Genomic DNA, 25,961 nt, shown 5'->3' on the forward strand with positions numbered 1-25,961 from the left:
TTGCTCATTGTGCAGTGCCCATGTGTTTAAACTACAGCCATATTTATAAAGCACTGAAGACCACTGTATAATTAAGCAATTTTTCTCAATAACTGCAACTTAGTCACTCTTTTGATTAGCTGAAGTTTCAATCAAAACAAGGTAAGGTGAAATATATGGGTTCTGAAAAGAGCATAGCTATTCATAAATGTGTTAGAACAAAATAATGGAAATGGAAATAAATTAATCAATAAAATGAGAAGTAATGATAACAGAAAGTTAGTGTTTCTGCATGAAAGCTGTGTGATCTAAGATTCCTGAAGTGAGATGCCATTAAAGAATTATGAAAGCAGACAATAAGATAATAAGATTGGGCATTATATTATAAGAATACTGGCAGTAGTAATTGTAGTTCCAGATTAAAAAATCACAAACAGGACCTTGATTTGGAGTATCTATTGCTCTGCTTTGTTGAGTGAAAACAAAACAAAACAAAAGGAATAAGGATCATCATCCTTGAAGAAGAAAGTACATTTCCCCTTCTCTCAGTGTATAACTTAAGCACAGACCTTCGCTGTCTATGATATACATCACTATTCCAAAGGTTGCAAGGAGGGAGTCCATGTGCTGAAATACCTGCCTACCACTTGGGAAAAATAATTGCAGTGAGAATTGTTTTGAAGGGTTTCTCACAGTTGCTTGTGTGGGTAGCCACAGGCTAATTCAAAACAGTCAGGTGCCACCTTTACATTTATTTTATTAAGGTGTGAACTCCTAAAGTGGGGAAATACTTACTGCAAGTACTAATTTAGAAACATTTAAATACAGCTCTTATTATAGCAATAAAACATAACCGCAGTGTTGGTGATCAGGTTAGATTGCCATGCACTTGACTCAGCAGTGAAGTGTTTGCATGGGGTGTGATGCACAAGTCAGGTTTCTGTTCTCATGGTCTTTCATGGTACATCTAAATAAGCCCATCTATTTCTCCATTCAGCTGAAAAATCATCTCAAATTTCTAGCCACCTAAATTCATGGCTTGTTCTTAGACTTTCAGAAATTTATTTTACAATATGTCTTGCATTTTCAAGTGACCAAAGAGGCACTTCTTTACTTTGAACCTTCTTTACTTTGAACCTCTTCCTGAGAAGCAGAGGTTCAAAGTAAAGAGGTTCACTGTCCTGATGGAAATCTGGGCCAAATTTCTGCATTATGGGATAAAAATGACTTTTTGCAGCAATAGGTTTGTGCACCAGCAAATACTTCACAAACACTAGATTTGTAAGGATGTTCCAATTTTTATATGAACTAGACCACGGGTTAGAAATAATTTTGACTACTTCATCCACATAAGCAGTTCAGTAAGACAGCTGGCAGTACTCAATATGAAGGGTTGATGATGTGAGTTGGGTTTTAATTCCAATGTGAGGAACATGCCACCAGGATACACTGGGGTCAGAAAGCAGCTGGAAGCCTGGAAGAGCACAAGTTCCTGGGGCTTTGCAGCCAGGACCCATCCCACTGCCCCAGCCAAGGAGCAGGGCCAGTGAGAGTACGGGACAGACCCAGATGCCATGGCAGACCCAGACCCAGGCATCCAGAACCTCCATGTGGATGGGGATGGACCAGGATGTCAGCCTATGGATGGGTATCCGGTCAGGCAAACCATTACACTGGTCAAAGGACTATTGGCACCAAACATGTCTTTCAGCAGTAAGACACGTTGTCACAATACATAGCATCTGAACCTAAGTACTTGAACCAGCGCAGGGACAAAGCAAAACTGAATAACTGCACAGAATCACAGAATAAGCCAAGTTGGAAGGGACCCACAAGGATCATCAAGTCCAACTCCTGGCCCTGTAAGTCATGGAACAGAGAAGTAACTTCCTTCATAATATACTGCAAATATAAGCAGATAATACACAGTTTTCCTAAGGAAACTTGAAGACACCATTTACCTCAGCTGCAATGAAAGAACTGGAGATTTGCCTGACTTCCAAAATGAGAACTCACCCAGAATAATTAAATGGGATGCACAATGTGACCTTTAGCTTTGTTCAGTACAGGTGGCATGTACACCTAAATTGCCTACAGTATTGGGAGTATTTTAGTGGTTCCCAAATATCTTCTCATTTCCCAGTCAGGACAACTGTAGTGCCATCAGAGCCCTTTTCATCTCTTTAGACTTAAAGAGCAAGGAGTTCCCATTGACAGTTATAGAACCTGCGTGTCAAGAATGGATGAGTTAGAGAGAGTTGACTTAGATTTCTGTTGATGTGGAAATCTCTACCACTTATTTATATTATTTCTAAGTGGTTGGTTCTGAAACTAACAAAGAGTTGTTGAGATAGTTTTCCTCTCATTCTCCTCCTATTGTCCCAAATGTCTGTGTGTTCTCTGAACTGCCATCCTGTTTCAGCCCCCTCAAAAAAGTAGCTGCTACTTTCACAGGATGTTTGAGAATTCTTCCACACAAAGTCATGAGGTTTTTTATACCACATCTCTCTGAGTTGGCTCCCCATAATTCAGTAAAGAAGGTCCATTAGTTCAGTGCAGTAGGAACAGGCAGCTATTTTAAAGTGAAGATTTCGTTTTTCTCCGGATTAGGGTAGCAGCATATTGGTTTTCTTCTCCCATTTGCAGTTAGTAACACTTGTGTGCTGTGAAATGTGACAAGCCTGTGACATATGAGTAAGAACTTTCAATTACCTCTTTTTAAAATTATATTTAGGTGAACAACAGTACAGCTTCCTAGCATTAGTTTTTTGTTGTTGGTATCTTTTTATTTTGGGTGATAAACCACAGCCTGTTTCAACAGTGTGTATGCATAAAAAAACCCCACATAAAATGTAAGAGAGAAAAGGAAACTTTTATTGCCTTTTAATTAGTATTAAGAACGATTACCATTCCTCCAGAAAATAGGAAAATAAACCAAATGAAGAGTGCAAAACTGGGTGCAAATTTAGCAAAATTTCTATTGATTCTTTCATATATGTGCATATATTTTGAAGTTATAACTTCTGCAGATAACTTGCGGAATAGTTTGCTCTTGTGCTTATATAGATTAATTCCATATTTAACATTCTTTTTGAGAGGCTTGGTGATCAGTCAATGTGGGAATCCAGAATACAGAGAATACTTCTCTGCCTGTTTTGAAGGGTTCTATCCCCCTGGACAACACTGGTTTTGACCTTCATCCATGGAGAAAATTACCTACCCTCTGGGAAGAATTAGAATCTACAATGGTGTGAATTAGGTGATAGAATATTATGTGAGATTGTCACAGGGTGAAAAATTTAGAGAATTTGGGTTTAATAGTATAGTAAGTAGATAAAAGCAGAAAACATCAAAATGGAGGATTTTTATTGTTCTCCAGACCTTCTTCTTCTTCTCCATCTACTCCATATTCTGCAGTAGAAGTGGCCTGGGATAATTGGATAGGGAATTCCACAGTTCCTGTCTGTGTGACTAGAAGATTTATTAGACATTGGTAGAAAAGTGAAAATATCTTGCATTTTAAGTTTTCATTGGGTAATTTGCCTTTAAAAAGGCTGTGTAATCTTGATAATTCAGCTTTTGCTGCATTCTCTGCTTCATGCTATGTCTGGGCCACGTCAGTGGCTTGTACTTTCCTGATAAGACTTAATAAACAACTATCTGAAGATTGAGAAAGCAAAAGGTCCCGTTCATCTCTAACTCCTGGCAAGGACTCTAAAAAGTCTCTCCCAACAAGGGGAGACACAATTAAAGGCACAGACTGTGTCAAGTCAACATGTCGTATATATGGGATATGCATTTAATATAACCAAGCAAGAAGCAGATATCCTCCATGAAATCCAATGTACATATGCATCTTGGAAGAAATACGAAAGTTTTCACAAGTAAGAGCATACACTTATTGGAAACTTGAAATGAGTGTTAGTATTTATTAAAACTTCTTCAAGAATTTGAAAGTTCACTTTCTATTAAAATTAGTCCCAGGTTCCTAAGGATCTTGTAAATTCTCAACCCATATGTTCCGTGAAAAGCACTAGAGTAAACAAAAGAGAGATCAAATAAAGGACATATAAATTGTGTGTCTTGTTCTTCGTTCTCCCACTCTAGTTCTTCAGACTACTGTAGAGGATTTTTCATTCAATATATCTCTATATCTTTGAAGTCACAAAAGATTAAAAAAAAAAAAATAAAGAGAGGAAAAAAAAAGAGAAGAAAAAAAGAGTAGGAACATGACAGTTTCAAAAGTTCAAGAAATCAAAATACTAAAATTTTCCAATTTTTCCAGACTTAAAGACTTTGAATTATTAAAATGATGTTCAAGAATGTTGAGAGATAAGGAAAAAAGTTATTCTTTTCTCATTTGTGTTACCTTAACACGTGGAAACCTTCCTGGCTTAAATACTCAGTATAGAATTATTGTTCTAACTCTAAAACTATTAAGAATTGCAGTCGCTTTGCAACCCCTGTAACACCAATGACCAAAACTCCTTAAAAGGTACAGGTGTTAATAAGAGAGGATGAAAGGAGAGAAGTAAACTGCTTGCTCTCTGTTCTGTCCTGAGTAAACTTGTGCCCTTCTGGTATCCTGAAAATCTTAAAATATGGAAGTGATTGTTTAAGGTGGTATTACATGAATTTTAACATAGTTAATATTGTAGTTTTCCATGATTAAATAGATTTTTTAAAATAATTCTTCCTTATTGAATAACTGTCAGTGCACAAATTCTGAGTTTTTTGAAAAGTGATGTTACAGGGCTAATCATGCATTTTGTACTTGGACAGAATTCATTCTAAAGTCAGTGGCACTTGCGCCTAAATGCAAAATGTGGGAGCAGACCCAAAAGGAATGTTCTGTGCTCAGAAAGCACTTGCTTTTATATTCTGCCATTAGTCTAAATACAATTTCTGGCACTGCATTTCATGACACATGCTGCTCCAATAGTCCATCTAGAAACAAGCTCTTTCCTGCATAAAATATTTTTGCTCCTACAAGTCAGTATAACAAACAATACAAGGAAAGAATTTTTTTTTTCTGAAAACTTATGGAATTGAAAATGCTGTAAATTTACAAATTCTGACATATGCCCTTAAAAACTTCTGCATCCACTGTTTTTATTTTCATTATGCATTACAGAATATATTCATAATGTTTAAAAATGTTCTATTCCATCAAAAATATGGCTTTTAACCAAATAAAAATGTAAAGCCAACTTGTTCTAAAATCCATCTGGTTTTCATTTTCTTATGATCTATAATCAGGAAATCCATTCATATACGACATATAATTTTTGTGCTTTCAAGTGGATAGTGGAATGAGATGTTCTGCATACGGTCACATCTAAATTGATAATTGTCCAGACAGAGTGCAATTTTAAAGTATAGCATGAAGGAAGGTTTAATTTGTACATTAAAAGTCTTATACATTTGTTTTGCCTCTGAATGTAAATGAAGCCATTCTCTTTGGTGGATTCGTCTGAAGGTGGGACAGCTGCCTCAGAGCAGGCCACAGCCCTCTTGAGTTAAAAGGATACAGTTTAAAGAGCTGGTTTAAATGCAGACTCTTCTTAACTGTAAACCACATGCATGCATTCATCACTGATTTCCAAATGATGGGTTTCTGTATTACTGGTTTAAGGTCCACAGTCTTACATTCCTGAATCCTCATTATACCAAAAGAATAACAAGTTGGTGACTGGAAAGAGGAACTGTTATTATATGGCTCCAAAATGCTAGCTGGCATAATATGCCATGAACAGCAGAAATCATCTGGCAAAGAAAAGATTGCAGTAGTTCTTAAAAAGAATTTGATGTTTTTAAAATATATATGTAAGAAATCTCATCATTGTTCGAACTATTTTACATCAGTGACAATGTAAACTTTGGATGAAAGTTTCTGAAGAATAAAGCTTCATACAGAAGCATTCTTTCCCCTAATGTTTAATAGTAAATTATATTAAGTAAATCTTATGTAGGAAATAGAAGTTCTTTCTTGTAAGGTCCTTTGTTCTCCAAAAATCACAACTAGAAACAAACATACATTCTGTTTTGCTATATATCTTAGGTCCTATATTGTAGAAGTGAAAAAACTCACTGCTGCTTCAAACAATTTCATTGTCACTCTCTGAACAATTCCTTGTCATACAGCAGATTTCACAGGCAGTTTTACGTCCTGCTGGTAAAATACCTCCTGTATGAAACTGACACCAGAGAAACCCTCCTTTTGCTTCAGTTTCTGCTGTTGAGCACTTCATGCTTTGATTTTCAGTATTCAGTTTGTAAATTATGAACTTTTTAAAAATGCAGTGTGGTTTCTGGCAGAAAATACTGTTGTATATTCAAAATGCCCCTTCTAATTTCACTGCCTGTGGTAACACACAGCATTAATTAGAGCATAATAGATAGCTAATCTACATTGAGAACAATTGCTCATTTTGAAAAAAAAAAAGCCTACTGACACAAAATGGAAAATTTTGACATCATTCTGCTGAGCTTGCTTAGCAAGTCTAAAATACATTTCAATAATCCATTTTATCTTACTAACTGTATGATGTTATTAAAGAAATAAACAACACGATTAACTAAACTTAATCTCTAAAGTCATTTTAATACAGAATATTGGAAGGGATCTGAGTGCTCTTCAGCTTTCACTGTTTTGCAAAGACTTGGCAGATCATGATAATAAAAAGTGTGAGAATAAACAAGCCAGGCCAGACCAGTTACTAAGGGTACCTGACAAATACAGATTTCAAGAAGTTTTGTGATAATTTTCCTCTGCCTTAATCCTGGTGTTCACAGTTCAGGGTCTCCAAGAGCCTAAAGTGGCATACTTGTATTTAACAGCCTTTGACAGATTTTATTTTCATGGATTCGTTGATTTGATAAATACAAGTAGCTGATGCGCTTGAGGATTAAAAACATTAAAATCTTAGTCATGCTTGGACCCACTTCATTATCCTAACCAGAGAAGCAAATTACTGTCATGTACTGTCATTTTTATGCCCGCCTTATAGACATTGTCAAATTTAGTTCCATAATCCATTTATGTTCTTTAGGGCTATAAACCCCATTTCACATCCGGGGAAAGAGGCAGGAGGAAGTGAGATACCATGTTCTTCACTGACTTTGGGACTACAAAGGAAATTTGAAGGTCCAGGGTCTTTGACCCAGAGGGCTCAGCCACACCCACTAGCTCATCTTCTCACACAAATTCTAGGCTATCTGTTGCAGCTCATGAACAACGGCTGAGCACAGAACAGACAGCCTTCCCTAGTGTTTCTTTGGTATTTACCCATGAAGGTTTTCTCTTTCCATACTAATTTTCATGCTATTCCCTCTCTATGACTGGGCAGTTTCTGTACCTCTCCTGAGCTTCTGTAGACAGAATTTCAAGGTTACACTAAAAAATCATCTTTTTCCCTAGATTTTATATGGGTAAGAGGTGAAATCAGGTGAATGAAATAGGAAGGTCTCATTTTTATTGGTATGGTAGGTCAATAACCTTATGGATACATAGTAGTCAATACGATGTGGTGAGAGAAGAAAACCCTTTTCTAAAAAAGGCAAAAGAAGCATTTGCTTGTCAGAATTGTTCCTGGAGCCTGCAGAAGAGAGATGAAGATGAAAGATACGGTGGTGTTTTCCAAATAAGGTTATGATCTGGCTCCCATTGACTTTAGTGTGGACAGACCAGGTCCAAAAATGTAGTGAAAAAGACTCAAAAGCATTTATGAATCCTCCTGGTCCTCCCCCTGCCTATTAAGGAAATTACAGCTTTGTTATACTCATCCTTTGTTTAAAAGCAAAACAAAATCATGACCTGCAAAGGGCTGAGTCAGGAAAGGCACAATCTTCTGTAGTTGTCAAGAAAACACGGAATAGCTTTGACAGTTTTTATGCCCTTAAATTATCTGACTTTCCTGCTTCTTGTAAGGCAAATGCCAGATGTTGGCTGCTACTAGGGCACAGTATATCGTGCTATATATGACAGTGCTGTAAACAGAGTTGTATCATGGAGTTAACTTCAACACATCACCAAGATGGCAGCAGCCATGAGAAAAAGCATTTGAAGACCAGTTGTTCCAAATATGGCACATGTTGTATTTTCCTATAAAGATACATCATGACATAGATATTTACCATGAGTTTTGTATTTCATAGCTTTAGAACGGCTTAAAAAATACAGTAGACTTTATCAAACTTCTCTCTCTTTTTTTTTTTCTCTTTTTTTACCTTACTAGGAAATGGATATGGCAACTCTCGCAACTCACCAGGTCTGCTGGTCTCACCTGGCAACTTGAACAAGAATATGCAAGCAAAATCTCCTCCTCCAATGAATTTGGGAATGAACAACCGTAAACCAGACCTCCGTGTGCTTATTCCACCTGGCAGCAAGAATACCATGCCATCAGTGGTAATGCACTTTCAAAGCTCTTCTTTTTGTCTCCTTCAGATAGGAGTTACTTAGGAATTTCAAGGCTGACTCAGGCAAATAAATTCTTGATTGTTTGATTTTTCTGACTTGGGCTTGACATCAAGCTGAGGACGTAGGCTGAGCCTCCTTGATTGCTTTTTTTAAGTCCTATTTACTTCCTACTTTTTGTCTGTTGAGTTGCTGAAGAGGAACTGAGCCCTGCAGAGTCTAAACTTCTGCAGTGTCTTTCCCAGTAGCTGAAAGAGTCTTTCCTGAATTTTTTATAAAGGGTGACTTTAACCCTGAGAATTCCTAACTTATTATGTTTTTCTTAAATATTTAGCCACACAGACTCTTAGCAGAAGGCATATTAACAGTAATAAATTAATTTGAGCCCTATCACTGTGAGTTCCAAATTTTGTAATGATAAGAGGTAGTAAATAGAGCAAGAGAAAAATGAGTATGAAATTTCTGTATCTCCTGTCAGAACTAGTGAAATTTAGGCAATATACTATGCTAGAAGGCTGAATTGGGAAAGTATCGTGTCCACGCCTTGTAGTTCCTTTCCAAAAGTCCGTTTCCACGTAAATCTTTCATGAGTATTTTAACATTAAAAGTGAACTTAATTTTAAAAGATGGTAATGTAAGTGATGCAGCTTTCCACTTTGTAACAAGCATTATTAAAACAACTTCCGAGTTGGCTTCTTCAGCTTGATGCAAAATAAATTAATCATCAAACTAAAACTGTCCATAAATGGGATGCTGCCTCCTAAGTGAAAAAGTGACAAATAGTCCTACACAGCCATACTCAAAGCTGACCAAGGCAGTGACAAGCTGTCTGCATCAAATGGATTATTTCAAGCCCTTTAAAAATTATATTTTCCAAGGGGCTCTTTAAGTGGTCAGGTATAGCAAGACAGTCTGCATCCAATGGCACTGTGGAAGAAAAAATTAATTCTAAGAGAAAGTCTTGTGCTGAAACCTGGATAGGTTGTTCCTACAATTGAGACAAACACTCCATTTGAAGGATAAATAAGAGATCTATGAGGTCTATTTTTTCCAAGCTATGCTCAGAAGTTGTTTATTTTGCTGCCCCTATGAGATGAAACTATTCTGTAAGCTAAAAACCTACATCCTGGTAAATATTTATATTTACTAATTTTTAACACTCCTTTCCTATGCAATCAGTCTGAGGATGTTGATCTGCTTCTGGTAAGTGGTAATGATGTTCATCTTAATAACAAGGAAAAGAAAACCAGTTATTTTTCATTATGTAAGTGAAATGCTGGTTGAAATAAAATGGACAATGCTACAATAGCTATGTTGTAAACAGAAAATTCATCACAATTTTTAAATATAGCAATAGAAGGCCAGATGCAGTTGTTGTTCATATTCAAATTATGCATGCTAGAATTAAGCTTTCATTTTGGCGGTGGTGGAGAGCATGTAGAGTTATGTTGTTGAAGACGGTGGAGCCTTATGATATCTTTTTTGGTGGCTCTCTAATCATTTTTTCCTGCCACTCACATAATTAGAGTTCTCTAGTGTAATTTTTACAGTGCAACATCTAGTGCCCTGGAGTTTAAGATAAGTGAGTAACTGCTGTGTAATCTAACAGCCTTGAAGGCTTGGGGGTTTTTTTGCACAAAACGAAGTAGTCAGAGCTCCATCTCCTGGTAAGAGTTCAGTGTTCAGCAATCTGGGGCTGCTCCTCACTTTCAAAATCCAGAAGAGCTGGGTTCGGGGGTTTTTCTTTTGCCTTTTTCGTTTCATTTTGTTTTGCTTTGTGGGTTTTATTGGGTTTTGTGGTTGCTTTTTTTTCCTATATGAGTGAAAAGGAAAACAATGGGAATAGAGCTTATATATTTCATTAGTTTTTCACATGATCTGTTCTACCCACAATAAAAGCAATCTTACTAGTTCAGTTACCTAGGAGATACTGATGTAATGGGTTACTATGGTGACAACTGGTCTCTTGAAAGCTTATAAATGATAGGGTTGGCAGAGTTCATCAAAGCCACATGTTAAATGATTAATTTCTAGAAGTTTGTAACAGTCTGTATTTCTCATGCACAAAACATTCCCAGAAAGCAGATACACTCAACTGACTAAAAACTGGTCAATAATGTGTTTATTTTACTTACTTTAAAAGAATCAAAGGATAAATAACTCCCAGTCTGCTCAGTCATTGGCTACTCCAGTGGTTTCCGTAGCAACTCCTACTCTACCAGGGCAAGGGATGGGAGGATACCCATCAGCCATCTCAACAACATATGGTACTGGTGAGTATAAGTGCAGGATGCAAAGGATGGGGAAGGGAGCAAGGTGCTGACAAGTGTTTATCTCAGTATTAATGAATTAGCTAATGTTCCTTGGGAGAAACTGAAAAATTCATAGCTGTTATGCCTTTGCACTACATTTGCTTATTCTGTACCTGTCACTAACGTCGGACATATCTATTTTAAAGTTAGCTGTCTTGTTTGATGAAAAACTGATTTGGTAGCTTTATTTCATTGGCTTTAATTAAAAAAAAAAAAAAAAAGTGAAACTTAAAACAGTTAACAGTTCTTAGTCTTCCTTCGAGATAATTTCATGCAGTTGAGTACACTAGTACATCCTAAAGCCATGAGGGTAGTGGGAATAAGCATCTTCACTATCTCCACATCAGTGTTCAGTAACTCTGTTGGCTATCACACCTCCCTACCTGGGAGGGCGCAAAAATGAAGCCTCAAGGCATCTTTATAGTTCCTGTTGTGTATTGCTGCTGTACAGAGTGCACACAGTGACACACAGATCCAGTGATCTTAGAGAACACGTGTTGTTCAGAAATAGGCTGCCTTCTGGATTCTGCAAGGAAGACTCTAACCAAAATTTTATTTTTCAAGTCTTTCTGACAGTGTATTTGTAGTTAATTTGTATTTATGCATATGTAGTTATTGTGAATTTACGGGCCAAGAATGCTTTAGATCTGCCAGACCCAGTAAAGCCCTGCTAGATTCCAGAATAATTATTAGTTCATCACTTGCTCCCAAGTTAATGAGTTGAGGGAAGAGGAAGATCTACTTTTTCTGCTGTAACTTAAGGTGATTGGTGTAATTAAAATTAAAACGCTTACAAAGTGACATGAAAATTACTGTGTTGTTTAATTGCTTCCTCTTTAATTCTCACTTAATTATTGTCTTTCTGTTTTCAAATCTAGAATATTCTCTGAGTAGTGCAGATATATCATCTCTCTCTGGTTTTAATACAGCCAGTGCTCTTCATCTTGGTTCTGTGACTGGCTGGCAACAGCAACACCTACATAACATGCCACCATCTACCCTCAGTCAATTGGGGTAAGCAGTGTTTTCTTTACTGTACTGTCCTACTGTGACTTCAGTCTCCCCAGTAATTCCAAATGTGAAATATGTCAAGTAACATACCAGAACATATTTACTGTGTGTAAAAACTAGATTTTGCAAAGCTGGAACAATGCAATTCATGGAAAGTTTGCTAGGGAGCTACAATGAAATATTCTGTGTCCATATCTTCTCAGTAGTGTATTGTTTATGTTTTAGTTTTTATTTCTTTAAATAGCATTTTATTTCACTACTAAAACCAAACACCTATATTGTACTGATGCTATATTTACTATTTATGCTTTTTATTTCCAGTTACCGTCACACAAAGATTTACAGTAAACTAGATTTTTTTCTAGATATTTTAAAGTAAGATATACATAATTAATTGACCGGAGATTAAGACTTAACCTTATATAATAATAACATACACCCTTCTGCTCAACTCTGAAATTCAAGTTTCATCTCTTTGGAGATAATTTTTATGAGAAAATACCATGATTAGGCCAAATAACTGAGAGCTCACAAAACTTAATTTGATGTGCCTGTACTGAGGACAGGTATTCCTGCCCTCTAGTGGCTAATTTTACAATATTTACTCAAGTTTTGGAGAAACGCAGTGCTCTATCATCTTGGGATCTTTCGAAGTGCGAAAATTCACACAGGCAAATCACCTGATCAAGCAATGTCTTGGCTCATTGAAATGAACAAGTGTATGACTTTCAAATATTCTGATATCTGCAGTTTCTATTGAGTAAGACCATAGGCATGCAACAGTGTGGCACAGTAGCCTAAGGTATGGTTAGACATGTCAGAATTTTAAAATAAAAATAATTTAATAAAATTCATAAAAATAGAAGCTGAAAACAGCTGGAGTGTATTTATGAGGAAAAATTTTAATTCTTATACATTTTAAAAGAATTTTTTTTTTTCAGAAAGAGGTGTTACACATATGCACTCTTTTTTCAAGATTGTTGCCATAATGTGGAACTATTTAATACTCTAAATGCAGCTTAAATTTCAAAATTCTCCTTCTACTTTATCTGACCATTTTTTGTAACTTATTTTAATGTCCTTACCATGTATAAGATTTGGGCTTTTAAGGACAGCTATACAAGAGTTTCAAATGAAACAATTTTTTTAAACCTCATTCCTGTATGAATAAGTATATAGAGATACAAATGACATAAAAACATACAGCTGAAATACCTGCCGTGCTAGAAAAAATAGTCTTAATATCTTTCTCTTACACTTTTCTTTTTGAGTTTGCACTATTTCTGGGGCAGCATTCAGACTTACTGTGCAATCAAAGTTATAAATTCTCAAATAAATTGAAAGCTCATTTGTTAGATATCACTGTATAAACAATCGGTACCATACCAAGGAATGTAATAAGGCTATTTGGTTAGCCAAAAAAAAAAAGTATAAATTAACTCCTAAACTAACTACATGCCTTTTCAGATATGTCACACATTGTGATCTGTTTCTGATTCGTATTGCAGAATGTCAACGTGTAATGGCTGTGGCTGTGGATTACATTCTGAGTTGCTACTCTTATTACTACTCTTTCAATGATTTGTAAATGAATTCAGCTATGAAAGCTGCTTCACGGGCAGCTCTGAAGAAGTCTTCTATCACTGCAGAAAATCATAAGCCTTTATTTTATTCACTGAGTTCTACATGCAAAAACATTTGGTTTAACTTTTGGATTACTTGAAAAATTTGAAATTCTGTAGAATATATTCAGTCCATGTAAACCTGATCTAGAATTTGCAAAAATATTTTTAAAAAGAAACAAAATTATAGTCATCTTCACATAGAGAAAACACATCTAGAAAGGTTTTGACAACACAAATCTCTGTGTTGAATGAGGTCATACACTGAAATATTTGGCAACTGTGAGATGCCTGTTGTTAACAGTAGGCTATAAAAACCTGTGGAAAAACAAGTTAATGAAAGAGACATTACAGCTCTCCTTCAGGTTTTGTTTTTCACCAAAGTCTAAAGGTGAAAATCAGCTCTGCTTCCTCAATGCACGACAGAAGAATGTGGTTAGTAGTAGAATAAGACAGGTTAGATGTAGTATCTTACTCCAGATCAGTACTCAGCAATTTCAGGAGCACTGTCTGAACCATCTTGGAGGTAATTAGAGATGTCTGCAATCTAGCTCTTAGTTCTTCAAGCTGACTGTGCAATTTGGAGCCACACTAGTGCTGGTGAACTAGAGGGTAAATACATGAGTACATGGAGTAGTTCACTTTCACTGTCTGTGCATCTTTTGGCCTTCTGCTGAGCCGGGTGAACAGCATAACAATGTAGAGCCTGTTTAGACATGACTGGGACATTAAAACAAGCCAGACTTTTCAACTTTTTGCGTTAAAAAGCAAAATAGTATTTTCATGGTCTTTTAATTGCATCTACCTCTGGAAAAAATACACATGCAAATTCTACTGAAAATCAATCCCTCCCAAAGCTTTGGGATTTGGCCTGATATTACATCGATGTCTCTTACTGTTTATTTAACATGTTCCAAAAAGACTAACAGAAGTTAACTGCTGATAACCAGAAGGGAAATCCTTCTCAAACATTGTAATAAATTACCAAAATTTTTATGCAAAACTCCAAAGTATGAGAAATCTTCCTAGCCTAAGAGACAATATTTTCATCTAAAAGTAACATCCACAGGTGAAGTTTTCACTTTCCTAAAATAAAAATGCAAGCATCGAAACAACATTTAATCTGAAGATGCTTCAATATAGATAATTCTTTAAGAGAAGCAAGAGAAGTTTCTCTAAACTTCTACACAGATGAACAAAAAGTTGTCCAAATTCATACATAATAGTGACTTGTTCTGTGATCCTTACGTAGCAAGATTATTACTTAGCAATAATTACTTTTTATTAGATAATAACTATATCTAGATATAGGGAAATATTCTCCATTAAACAATTTTTATTGAAAAATTTGGAAACAGTTACATCATGTTTAATGAATTTATATCAGTTCTGAAAATTTCCTTGTTTTGAATAAAACCTGATGTATTTCAGATTGAGCCTTTTTTTCTTATGCCACAATTATAAATAAGATGTTCTAGTAATTCATTTTCATGTTACTCTTTGTTTTAAAATTCCTTTTTAAAAAGTGTAAACCTTAACACATGAGAGCTAAACAAAATGTCCTGATACAGAAATTCTTATTCTGCTTTTACATTGATCAGAAAAGTATTAAAAAATAAACAAAACCAACTAAAAACCACTTAGCTTTTACCTAAAATAAAAAGAGAGAGGAGGGAAGAAGTTGAATTGCTAGTAAGTCAAAAATATCTTCTCCTAGATACAAATTAGCACATAACTAAGGTTACATAAATGAATTTAGCCATGAATGTTCGTTTACATGTATTTATGGGAGAAAATTATATGAAGTGAGGAAATAAACTGATTTAGAGAAGCAAGTGTAGGCATAATAGAAAAGGTGCATGAGGCTTTCTTCCTTCAATAGACCACTTTCTCTCTCTAGAAAACCCTACATTGTCCATGTTCATGTCCTCATCACTTACTCAGACCTGCACTTCTACCTGTGTCATGCTGAGCTTCAATACCAGTTGGAGATTCACGTAGAAGGAGATGCATACAGAGCTGGCTTCATCTCAAGTTCATGGCACGCTGTCTTCCTCCCCAGTTCTCACACAGCAGAGCTGTGTTGTTGTTCTGTGTCGAAACCAGATAGGAACCAACATTTCTCCATGTGGCCATCATAATCTGAATAAATATCGAATTTTAACTACATTGGCCTCAACAGGGACTGCTGTGCCAAGTTAAAACATTAATTTTCTTCATTGTCCCCATAAAATGAAGTGTTTTCCTACCATATGTGGAAAAAGGTCATGATGTAAAATAAGTGGTCTGCCTGGCACCTATTCAGTGCACATAACTATATACAAACCTTTGAAATAATTTTCATTAGTTTCTCAGTAGTTTTTCCATATCCAAAACCTGTTTGCTTACCAGGGAATTTAGTGAAGGTTTCACATGATGGAAATAGGGCCAAATTAACGTAATTATATGAAGCCGCAGTGTAAAATATGCATAGATACATATAAGTGCAAACAGCTGTTTCTACACTCACACATACATATACAGGAAATTAAACCATTTTGCAGCAGACTGAACTCTCATTTCTTATGGCGCAGCTTCCATTCTAAATAGAGGTCAATCTTCTGTTTGGAATACAGATTTATAAACTGCACCTTAGCACCTGTTATTTCACCATTCACATGTATGTGTAACACTATGTTTCCCATGTAAGTGACCCTTTTAGCTTAGATGAACTTCTCATAAAAATGTTTCAGAAAATGTTAATGAAATATTGCAAATTATAATGAAATAAAAATATATCAAATCACAGAAATACTTTCAGCAGAAAAAGTTTATATCTAGAAAGAAAAAAATTGTGAATCAAAATAAGTGCTACAATTTATTTATATTGTTACAATTTGTTTATATTGTTTTAAATCTCAGAACTTCAGTCTTGACCTGCCAAAATGACTTCTTATCCTTTTTTAATTGTACAGAAAAAAAAAGGGGGGGTTCAAAATTCAAATCAACCTGTAGCATTTATAGAACTGCCTCTAATTTGTATGCCAGGTGATTATGTAATACTGCCGGTGATTCCCAAGGAATCTGTAGAAAAGTCTATAGAGATGCATTCTCATACTCACTTCTGAGGCACTATTAAAAAGGCAATATTCCAGCACTGTATCAATGACACTCAGTTCATCCCTCTAGATCTGTTCCCTTGGGTGCTGTCACACAATAGAATGCTAGTATGTTCCATGTGAACACATTTAACTGAATATAGTTCTTTTTATCTATTTTTATCTTTTTAAATTATCCCCAGCTTTGCAAAGTGGCGTGTCATTTGCTCAAATCAAACATTTCTAAATCAAATGCCTAGGCTCCACCATCCTTTATCACAGGACTTTCAGGTTTAGCTATAAGTTTGGCATGTAAAATCATGTGTAATCTTATCATACTAAACTGACAGCCTGTTTACTCAGGTGAAGTCCTAGGATCTCCTAAGCAACATAAAAATAAAGTCACTGGAAATGAAAAGCAAAAAAATGACAGAGATGTATATTTGATTCTCGTTGGATTGTTTTTAACAAATTTTCAGGAAGAATGGAATATTTCACTACGTTGGAATCGCAAAGTCTTATATTTACAGTTTCTTATATGTATTAATTTAATATTTACAGAAACAATACAAAGAAAATATCCTGCTTGAAAAAAGAAAAAGGTTACATGTTTTACTATTGAAGGTTATTATTCATGAACTCCATAACTTAAGAAAGGGCTTATTGCAGGTTTGAGAAATTCATCTGTATAAGACTGAGGGGTTGATGAAAAACTTGGAGGTAGAACATCCTGTTTACTTTATTTTCTAAAAAGATCCATTCATTATGAAACACTGCAGTAATTCCTGATAAAAGAAGATTATATCATTCAATATTGAAGCCTTATAGTTTTATTTTGAATCTGTCAGAAGAAAAAAACTCATCCAAGTAGTAGTAAATGTTGTTTCAGTAACGCTTAACTTTCAGTTGATGAGATACCAGGGAAAGTAGAGTATTTCAATAAATGAAAAGACCACACCTAAACTTAGCTCTGTCTTCTACATACTTAGAAATTCCTTCCAAATCCCAGTATTGCATCTTCTTGCATTAAAAAATGCCCGCATATCCATTTAAGTTTAAAATCTTGCAAAGCCAAGTGGTCTGTTGCCCTTAATGCCTTCCTGCCCCTCTATAAAGAAATATGAATAGAAACCTTGAAATTCTGTCGCTAGGGTAATACACTAATTTCAGCTGAGCAAATGGTCCCTGAACTGGAACATAATGGGAACTGCATGTTGAGAAATCTATTTCAATAATGAAAAGTCAAGTTTTGCCAGGAGGTGGTGCTTTTGTACAAAATATGCTGCAGATGAAAGTAATCTCATTTCTCCCATAGAGATAAAGCATGTTCTCAGTATTCACTCTCATCCCTACCTGTTTCATCTTTCCTCTGCCACTACCTGCCCACAAAAATGCACAGAAAACTGAAAAAAAAAAAAAAAAAAAAAAAAAGAAAAAGCTTAGAATAGTTATATGTCCTATCTTTGAAAAAGTTTCACTATAGCGGTCTGTCTGCTAATATCATCCTTTGAGCTTGGCTTTCCAACGGGCAAGCAGAGTCGTCCTCTATCTTCTCCTATTCCTCTGCTTCCCTTTTGTAGTTTATCCAAATGCATTCTGGATTGAATTATGGATTTACAGATTTAAACCATAAATCATATCTAAATCCTTGCCTGCCTGTGCTATTTTGTTGATGTCAATCCTAGGAACAGTAATTTCAACTTTATTCTGAAAGGTATAAAAATTACCAGAATTTTTTGTTTCTGTTTTGCATCTGAAGTCACATGTCAAAACAAACCACAATAAAAATAGTTGGATGCATTCAAATTAATGCGATTAAACCCAGAAGAAAGTCCATGCTTCCCCTGTCTCAGCTAATGCATACCCATGCACAAGTATTAGTTACACAGAAACCTGCAGGTGGTTCCAACAGTGCAAAGGCTCGCCTTCCCAAATTTGTGATGACACTTGATTTTAAAAAAAGGAGAGAGATTGAAAGTGAGACCTCTCTCCAAATTGAGGGCTTGTCTGTTGTGGTGCTTTCATCTCCTGGAATTTGTGAATTCTGCTCAGACAACAGTCCCCAAGCCCTCTGCATGCGCTGGTCCTGGCGAGCTTTTACACTGGTGTTTTGTGTGAGTGTTTGTGCATATCTGGGGGCTCCATGCCTCCTCCGTCTGTAACTGGGTTTCCTTTCCTCCTACAGAGCTTGCACTAGCACTCATTTATCTCAGAGTACAAATCTCTCCCTGCCTTCTACTCAAAGCCTCAACATCAAGTCAGAACCTGTTTCTCCTCCTAGAGACCGTACCACCACATCATCGAGATACCAACAGCACGCGCGCCATGAGGCGGGGAGATCTCCTGTTGACAGTTTGAGCAGCTGTAGCAGTTCCTACGATGGAAGTGACCGAGAAGATCACCGGAATGAATTCCACTCCCCCATTGGACTCACCAGACCTTCGCCGGACGAAAGGGAAAGCCCCTCTGTCAAGCGCATGCGGCTCTCTGAAGGATGGGCAACATGATAGCATTATTACCTATTAGTTGGGGTTTTTTTCTTGCAGTGTGTGTGTGCTATACCTTAACGGGAGGGGGGAGGGGGGAAGGGTCGATATGCATTATATGTGCTGTGTGTGAAAAAAAGTCAGGTACTCTGTTTTGTAAAAGTACTTTTAAATTGCCTCAGTGATGCAGTATAAGGATGAACAGAAATGCTGAGATAAGCTTAGCACTTGAGTTGTACAACAGAACACTTGTACAAAATAGATTTTAAGGCTAACTTCTTTTCACTGTTGTGCTCCCTTGCAAAATGTATGTTACAATAGATAGTGTCATGTTGCAGGTTCAACGTTATTTACATGTAAATAGACAAAATGAAAACATTTGCCAGAAATGGCAGATCTTTACTGAGAGAGAAAGCAGCTGTTATGCAACATATAGAAAATGTACAGATTTTTTGACAGACCCAGAAGTTGGGTGGCCGTGAATTGATGCTAGAAAGAGACTGGGTCACCTAACATACTGAAAATGCTCACAAACATGCAGGCATATTACTGGAGTATGGCACTCATTTAAAAAGGATCAGACCATTTCAAGAGGACCATACTTCTAAAAATGTTGAGTTCGAGGGCTGACATATTTAATTTTTAAAATTATGGGTCTGCATCATTTATTAAATAAAAAATTATAAAAATATGTACATTACATTTTGCTTATTTTCATATTAAAAAGTAAGACAGAGTTTGCAAAGCATTTGTGGCTTTTGTAGTTTCCTTAAGCCAAAATGTGTTCTTTTTTCCTTGATAGCTTTCCTAATCTTTTAAACAGTCCTGAAGAAAAAAACAAAAAGGACTTTTTGTATAGAAAGCACTACCCTAAGCCTTGAGGAACTCCATGCTTTGCTAACCAAGATAACTGTTTTCTCTTTGCATAAGTTTTGTTTTTGAAATGTGTATTTCTAATTATATAAAATATTAAGAATCTTTTTAAAAAAATCTGTGAAATTAACATGCTTGTGTATAGCTTTCTAATATATATAATAATTATGGTAATAGCAAAAGTTTTTGTTCTCTTAATAGTGGGGAATTATATTTGTGCAGTTGCACATTTAACTATTTTCTTTCAGTTTTATTTTACTGGGTATATGCTTTACAGATCAAAGTCAGCTGTTGAAAGACTGATCTGTAAACAATCATACTTTACCCATGGTGTAACAACTTAAATCATTTTAATACAGCATTTTACAATCAGTTGGGTGAACTTCCATCCATTGTATATACTGATTAGTTCTTTCATGCTGTTTTGTGCATTGTAACAAGTTAAGGGCCCTTCTATTTCTTAACGTCCTGCGTATCTTGTAGTTTTCCACGGGTTAAATGACAAAGTGGCGTAACTTGGCCCTCTCATTAATGAAGCTGGTATTCTGCCTGTCAGAATTGAATGTGCAGCTTTAACGGCTGTCAGCTACGTGAGCGCAGGTGAATATGTGCTGAAGCAGTGGGGGAGACAAAGGGAGGGATTGGCACAAACATGCCGGCTGTATAGATTCCTCCCCTCTCACAGACATAAAACTCTTAAAGAGATCATCAATTAAAAGGTCATTCAAAACTGGTTGATTTTACACAGCCAATATTGGCCATCTGGTCCTTGGTTCTCATGGACCTCCGCACGTCATCTCACAGTGGGCATGTAGTTGAGCAACGCCCCCTGTGTGTTTACACCAGAGCAGGACTTGCTTCAGCACACGGCATCCACATTTTCTCCAGCCTCATATTGTTCCTCTGACTAAGATAGCTTGACCAGAGGGAATGTGTCATTTTCAGTCCCTCTTTGTCCCTCTTGTATATTAGAAAAAATGGTATATTCAAGTGTTTCAGTTTAATCTTTCTGTTGGAGGGAAAAAGTGTTTAAGCAAAATGTTAGTGCCATAGTAAAAGTGTAATATTTCTCCTTTTTTCAAGAGTCCTACTAGGTCTCAACTACATACATTGACATTATGATGAAGAATATAGCTGTGACAGTGAAATGTCAATGCAAAATACTTTGAAGTGAAATCCACACTCTTTTTTCCACCTATACATGCAGTTGCTGTGCACTGCTCAGTGATAGAGTGTACCTCTCTGTAGTAGAGAATGATGATCAGACTACAGTGTGCATTAGGACACAGGCTCTTCACCTACCATGACTTTACAGAAGCCTGCCTTACAGGCACTTTCAGCTGTGCAGGGGCTATAGCATAATCTGGAAACTCTTTAAGCAGAATACTGTGCTACTAATGCGTCCATCTTATCTCATGTAGCAAACTGCAGGGTAAACAAAGATACGCATGTTTTAAAAATAAAAAAAAAACAAAAAATAAACAAAAACCCCAAAACAAACCAAAAAAAGGTAAAATGGGGCCCATAATTAATTTTCAAACACAAAACCCCTGTGTTTGAAACCACTTTCTTCACCCTCAGATTAATCTGTATTCATATTCTCATCTGAGAATTTTGAACTTTGGTGTGTCAAAAATATGCAAATACATCACAAATGTACCTTGTAATTTCAAGAAAAATCTCAATTTTATTGGTATCGTAGTAGAAACTTGTCAGTGGGGAAGGGGATTTGGTCTATTGATATATTAAGAATAGCCATATTAAGAGTTTACCTTGCGATTTGCCTCAGCAACACATGAAAAAAATGAAAGGTATCATATTTAATGAAGATGCAGTGTAATATATTACTGCAAGTTACTAAGCAGAAAGTAGCGTGAAAAATATTGCCTGGGCAATTTATATTAACTCTGACAGTGATTTTTTGTATAAACACAAGTAGAACAGAATCACATGAAAATAAATGCCAGTCAGCCCTCTTGTTCCTGCTGCAGAGGGCAACTAATTTATACTGGCAAAATTGTGGGGGATAATGCATATTTGCAAACTGATCTAATGATAAGAAGCACAACTTTGATTGTGAAGTCACTTTCTGTAAACTATAACTGTCTACCTTTCTTGTTCCTTTATCTGTACCTTACCATTTATTGTATTTGCAAAAGCTAATTTGGGTTTATTGTGTGATTCCTTTGTATTTAAGGAGTTTGGGGCAGAGCCCTGAAAGAGTATTAACATTTACTTTACCTTAACCCATGCGATATGATGTTTTAGGCAACATTCTTAATTGCAAGTTCAAACACCTGAAGTGGCATTCTAGACATCTGCAAGTATTGTTATAGCTAAGCTAATCTCTATTAAAAGGTGTTGTCAGTTAGTGTTTAATTGCTGGTGACAATTATATGATATACCTTACCTGCACATGTATATTGTATGCATTGAGCCATTTACAGTAAAGCTTTGGTCATTTCAGTGTCTTTCAAAAGTTGTGTTTTATAACAAAATGGCTTATATTTTTCCCAGAAGAGGAATTTAGCAATTTTTAATGACTAATATAAAAACTATCTGTTGTCCTCAGATCTTTTTCAGGTAAAGTTAGCATAAGAATAGAACTCATAGGCTGTTTTCAAGGATGTCGACCCTTTTGTATTGTATGTGTTATCCTATATAACCTCTTTTATCTGTAGTCTAACAGCTGTTTTGTTTTCCTTCTTCCTTCACCTTGAAGGTAAATGCTTTGTAATTTTTTTAAAGCCACTTGAAACCTCAATAAAGGCTGTTGCCTAAACATGGCATACTTCATCTGTTCCTGTTTGTGCCATCTGCTGTGATGTCGTCAGTTACATGGCATTAATTTCCTGCCACTACAGGTCTCTTGAAGGACTGATGGAACATTGGTGTCTGTTAGAATGCTTCAGACTGTAGATGTAATAAAAGGCTTTTGTTAATATATTTTAACCAAAGATGTGGAGCAATCCAAGCTTTGAGCCACAGACTTTCTGCATCAAAAATATCCATTTGATTATTTTCATAATCACATGTTGCATTTCTACCTTCCCTTCTCATACCTCAGACTGATCCATACCTCAGTTTGATTCAAAAAAAGGTCAGTTAAATAAGTAATTTTTAAAAAAATTACAAATTAAAAATGCAGTACTAGAGTCTTTTGTGTATTTAATATCAGACCTGGGTTACTGCAGGCATTACACTTGGATTGCTTCAGATGGTTTGTTGTATCCTTTTTTTCTTTTTTTCTTCTCTTTCATGGGGATTTGCTTCCATAAAACAATGGTGATAAAAAAATAGCTTGTAAATGGGAGCATACAAGCATTTGCAACAAATATTAAAGTAGAGGCTCACAGCGGCATAAGCTGGACTTTGTCGCCACTAGATGACAAGATGTTATAACTAAGTTAAACCACATCTGTGTATCTCAAGGGACTTAATTCAGCTGTCTGTAGTGAACAAAAATGGGAAAATTTCAAAAGATTCTCCTGCTGGAAATAAGGTATAATTTGTATTTTGCAGACAAATCAGTAAAGTTACTGGCTTTCTTAGTGATATGGTGTCTGTTGTCCATTTTTTTATTAATTTAAATAGTGTTCAGTTTTCACTGTTTTGAATTGTAACACATGAAAGAATCAGCACTTTAACTACCAGCAGCTGCCTCGAGGTCCCTTACCGATTAATTGTGCTTGCTTTGAAAGCTAAGCAATGTTTTCTGGCACACATCACCTCACCAATTCAGAGAAACTCCATCACTGCTCTGGAGTCAGTGTCATTTGGAATCAGGCCATCTGAATCTGTCCTTGACATCTGACTAGCAGAGGAGCTAGATGAAATAATGCCTGGCTTTCAGGTGTTTAGTTACTGAAAGGGAATCTAAACTCCCACATGTCCTGTGAATTCTATCCATGGGGACAACCATGCGAAAACCCTATAAAAAATGCATGTTCTGTGTAAAAATAATATATCATTGGATCTATGCTCTGTCTATATTGTCTAACAAACCTGCATAAGGACTGTGTCAGAATTAATCTATTCACCTTGCTATACTTTTTTCTGGGAGTTTTTGTTTGTTTGTTTGCTTGTTTGGGGGGAGTTACAGGGGGGTTTTCCTACTAATATTTATATTTTCAGAGTCTGAGAATAAAAGAATCACTTTATTTCAAAAAGATGTGGTTTTATGCCAGAAGCAGACAACCTATTACAAAGCTAAGGTGCTTGGTGAATGGGACAGTTTCAAAAATAACTTTACAAAGCCTAGTTCCTAAATATGTTTATGAAAGAAAACAACTGTGCTGCTCCTTTTCACAACAATTTCATTTAGGAGAAATATTGCTAGTATTGCAGTGTTGGACTAGCAATGGCCTAGCAATTGGCCTAGCAATGAGATGTTAAAACTAAGATTAAATGTCATTTGTTTTACTACGTATAATATTTTGCTCAAGTAAATCCCTTTATGTCATCATTGGTCAGGATTAACAAAATATTTCTGAAAATGCAGTTGGCATAAAAAATTTATCTGGGAGTCATCTTGCAGTCATCTGTGTGATTAATACTGATAATGCTATACCTGCATTGGAAAAGAAATTACTTAGAAAATAGAGTCTGTTATGTACTTTGTTGTGTTATTTATTGCTCTGGAAAAAAATAAGCATAAACATACTGACTACTTTGCTGTAAATACTATGAACTATATTTATAAACAATTTTTTAAATTATGTTGCAATGGGAGGTGGGGGGAGAGTCAACAATTCTTTAAATCAGCTTTCTCACTTTAGGTTCACATATGTCATCCTAAAAAGAAATTGTGAAGTGTACAGTCTGAGATAATAACTAAGAGGCATACATCTTCCATCCAGAGTGTTTGCTTTACCTGAAAATTCCCTTCTTCTTTTCTTTAGCGAAAATCAACATAACATCTTTGTAGAACTGGGAAACTATGCTGAGACAGTTGTTGCATATGTCACATTAAGGAGAACAAGCCAGCAATGTGGCTCATTCATACCTAACCCTTTCTCAAACACAGTGCTTGCATTTCCAGAGGTAAAATACTGGGAGTGAGAGAATCCAAAGAACAGTAAGGAGGAATTATTTTAAAACAATCAGATCATTAAGTCTATAAGCAGCAAAAAGATATTGTTCATGTCTCTACTGTCAGACATAGCCTATTCCTCATTAATTCAGTGGAAATTTACCAATGCAGCAAGGTTTTACCTGCTCCATCTAAACTGATCCATGGAACTCCAGTTTTCTGGAGTCCCTGATTTTGGGACATTCAGACTGCTTAGCCATAGGACTACATTTTTTTTTTATTCATGTGTTGTACTTAATGCTTTACAGTAAGTATTGAGAGTGTCTGCAATAGGTAAATCTATACTGCATTCTCTGCAGTCCATGTAGACACATCCAAGATAATTCTGTTGTGAGCAGATATTTTGGTTAACAGTAGTCTTTCTACTGATGAAGGTATTTCTTTCTCCTCTTCCAGCAGCTATTGTAGCAAGCTTTCGTTCCATTCTGCATCCCCTTGATTCCTAAAGATACTTGAAGGCTAACATGAGAATACTTGTGTGAATGCTGAACTTGAATGGAGTGCATTGCTTCTGAAAGCTGCAAAGTGTGCTGTTCTAATTGTCCTTTCTACCCTCTTCTGGCTTTGTGCTTCTGTCTGTGGTTCATTCATAGTCTGCCCAAAGTTTTCAGCTTGAAGTATCTGTCTCTATTTATCTGGACCATGATCTATAAGTTCTTTCAGGTTACAAAATGTTGCATCCTTCTGGGGGCAGGGATTGATCACCATTAGTTGTGAAGGTTTTACTTCTTTGACCAAAGAAATGAAATGATGTAATAGAAGATCTAACTGTGCAGGAAAAACTTAGAAGTGATAAAACTTAGTGTATTTTCATGATAAACATAATAGGTGTAAATCATTATTTTGTTTTGGCAGACATTACTTAGATAATTATTTTCTGTAGAGTTGCTCAGGATAGGGTTTTCAGTCTCACAATGAAAATGCAGCATCCTGTGGGGCCCAAGTCACTTTTTTGAAACCCTTTACACTATGGTAACATTTTTTTATGGCAGTGAGAGCTAGAAAATACCACTATGACTTCCTTTACAGTTGCATTTTTACAGTGGGAAACCTTGATACATATTACTCTGTCTGTTCTGAATACAGAACA

General features: G+C 35.9%; 1 protein-coding gene across 10 annotated transcripts in view; it reads left to right on the plus strand.

The window, feature by feature from the left end:
* Positions 1–23,334, plus strand: part of MEF2C (myocyte enhancer factor 2C) — a 135,203-nt gene extending 111,869 nt beyond the window's left edge. For 7 of the 10 annotated variants that reach the window (XM_069000715.1, XM_069000722.1, XM_069000718.1 and 4 more), the window contains 4 exons: positions 8,217–8,389; positions 10,542–10,671; positions 11,589–11,724; positions 18,606–23,334. In XM_069000715.1, the coding sequence (XP_068856816.1) occupies positions 8,217–8,389; positions 10,542–10,671; positions 11,589–11,724; positions 18,606–18,927 (761 nt within the window). In that variant the 3' untranslated portion in view covers positions 18,928–23,334. The remainder of the gene's footprint in view (positions 1–8,216; positions 8,390–10,541; positions 10,672–11,588; positions 11,725–18,605) is intronic. The other 3 variants (XM_069000721.1, XM_069000720.1, XM_069000719.1) reach the window with 2 other exon arrangements.
* Positions 23,335–25,961: the final 2,627 nt, after the last annotated feature.

The sequence above is a fragment of the Aphelocoma coerulescens genome, assembly GCF_041296385.1.
Source record: "Aphelocoma coerulescens isolate FSJ_1873_10779 chromosome Z unlocalized genomic scaffold, UR_Acoe_1.0 ChrZ, whole genome shotgun sequence".
Classification (NCBI taxonomy): domain Eukaryota; kingdom Metazoa; phylum Chordata; class Aves; order Passeriformes; family Corvidae; genus Aphelocoma; species Aphelocoma coerulescens.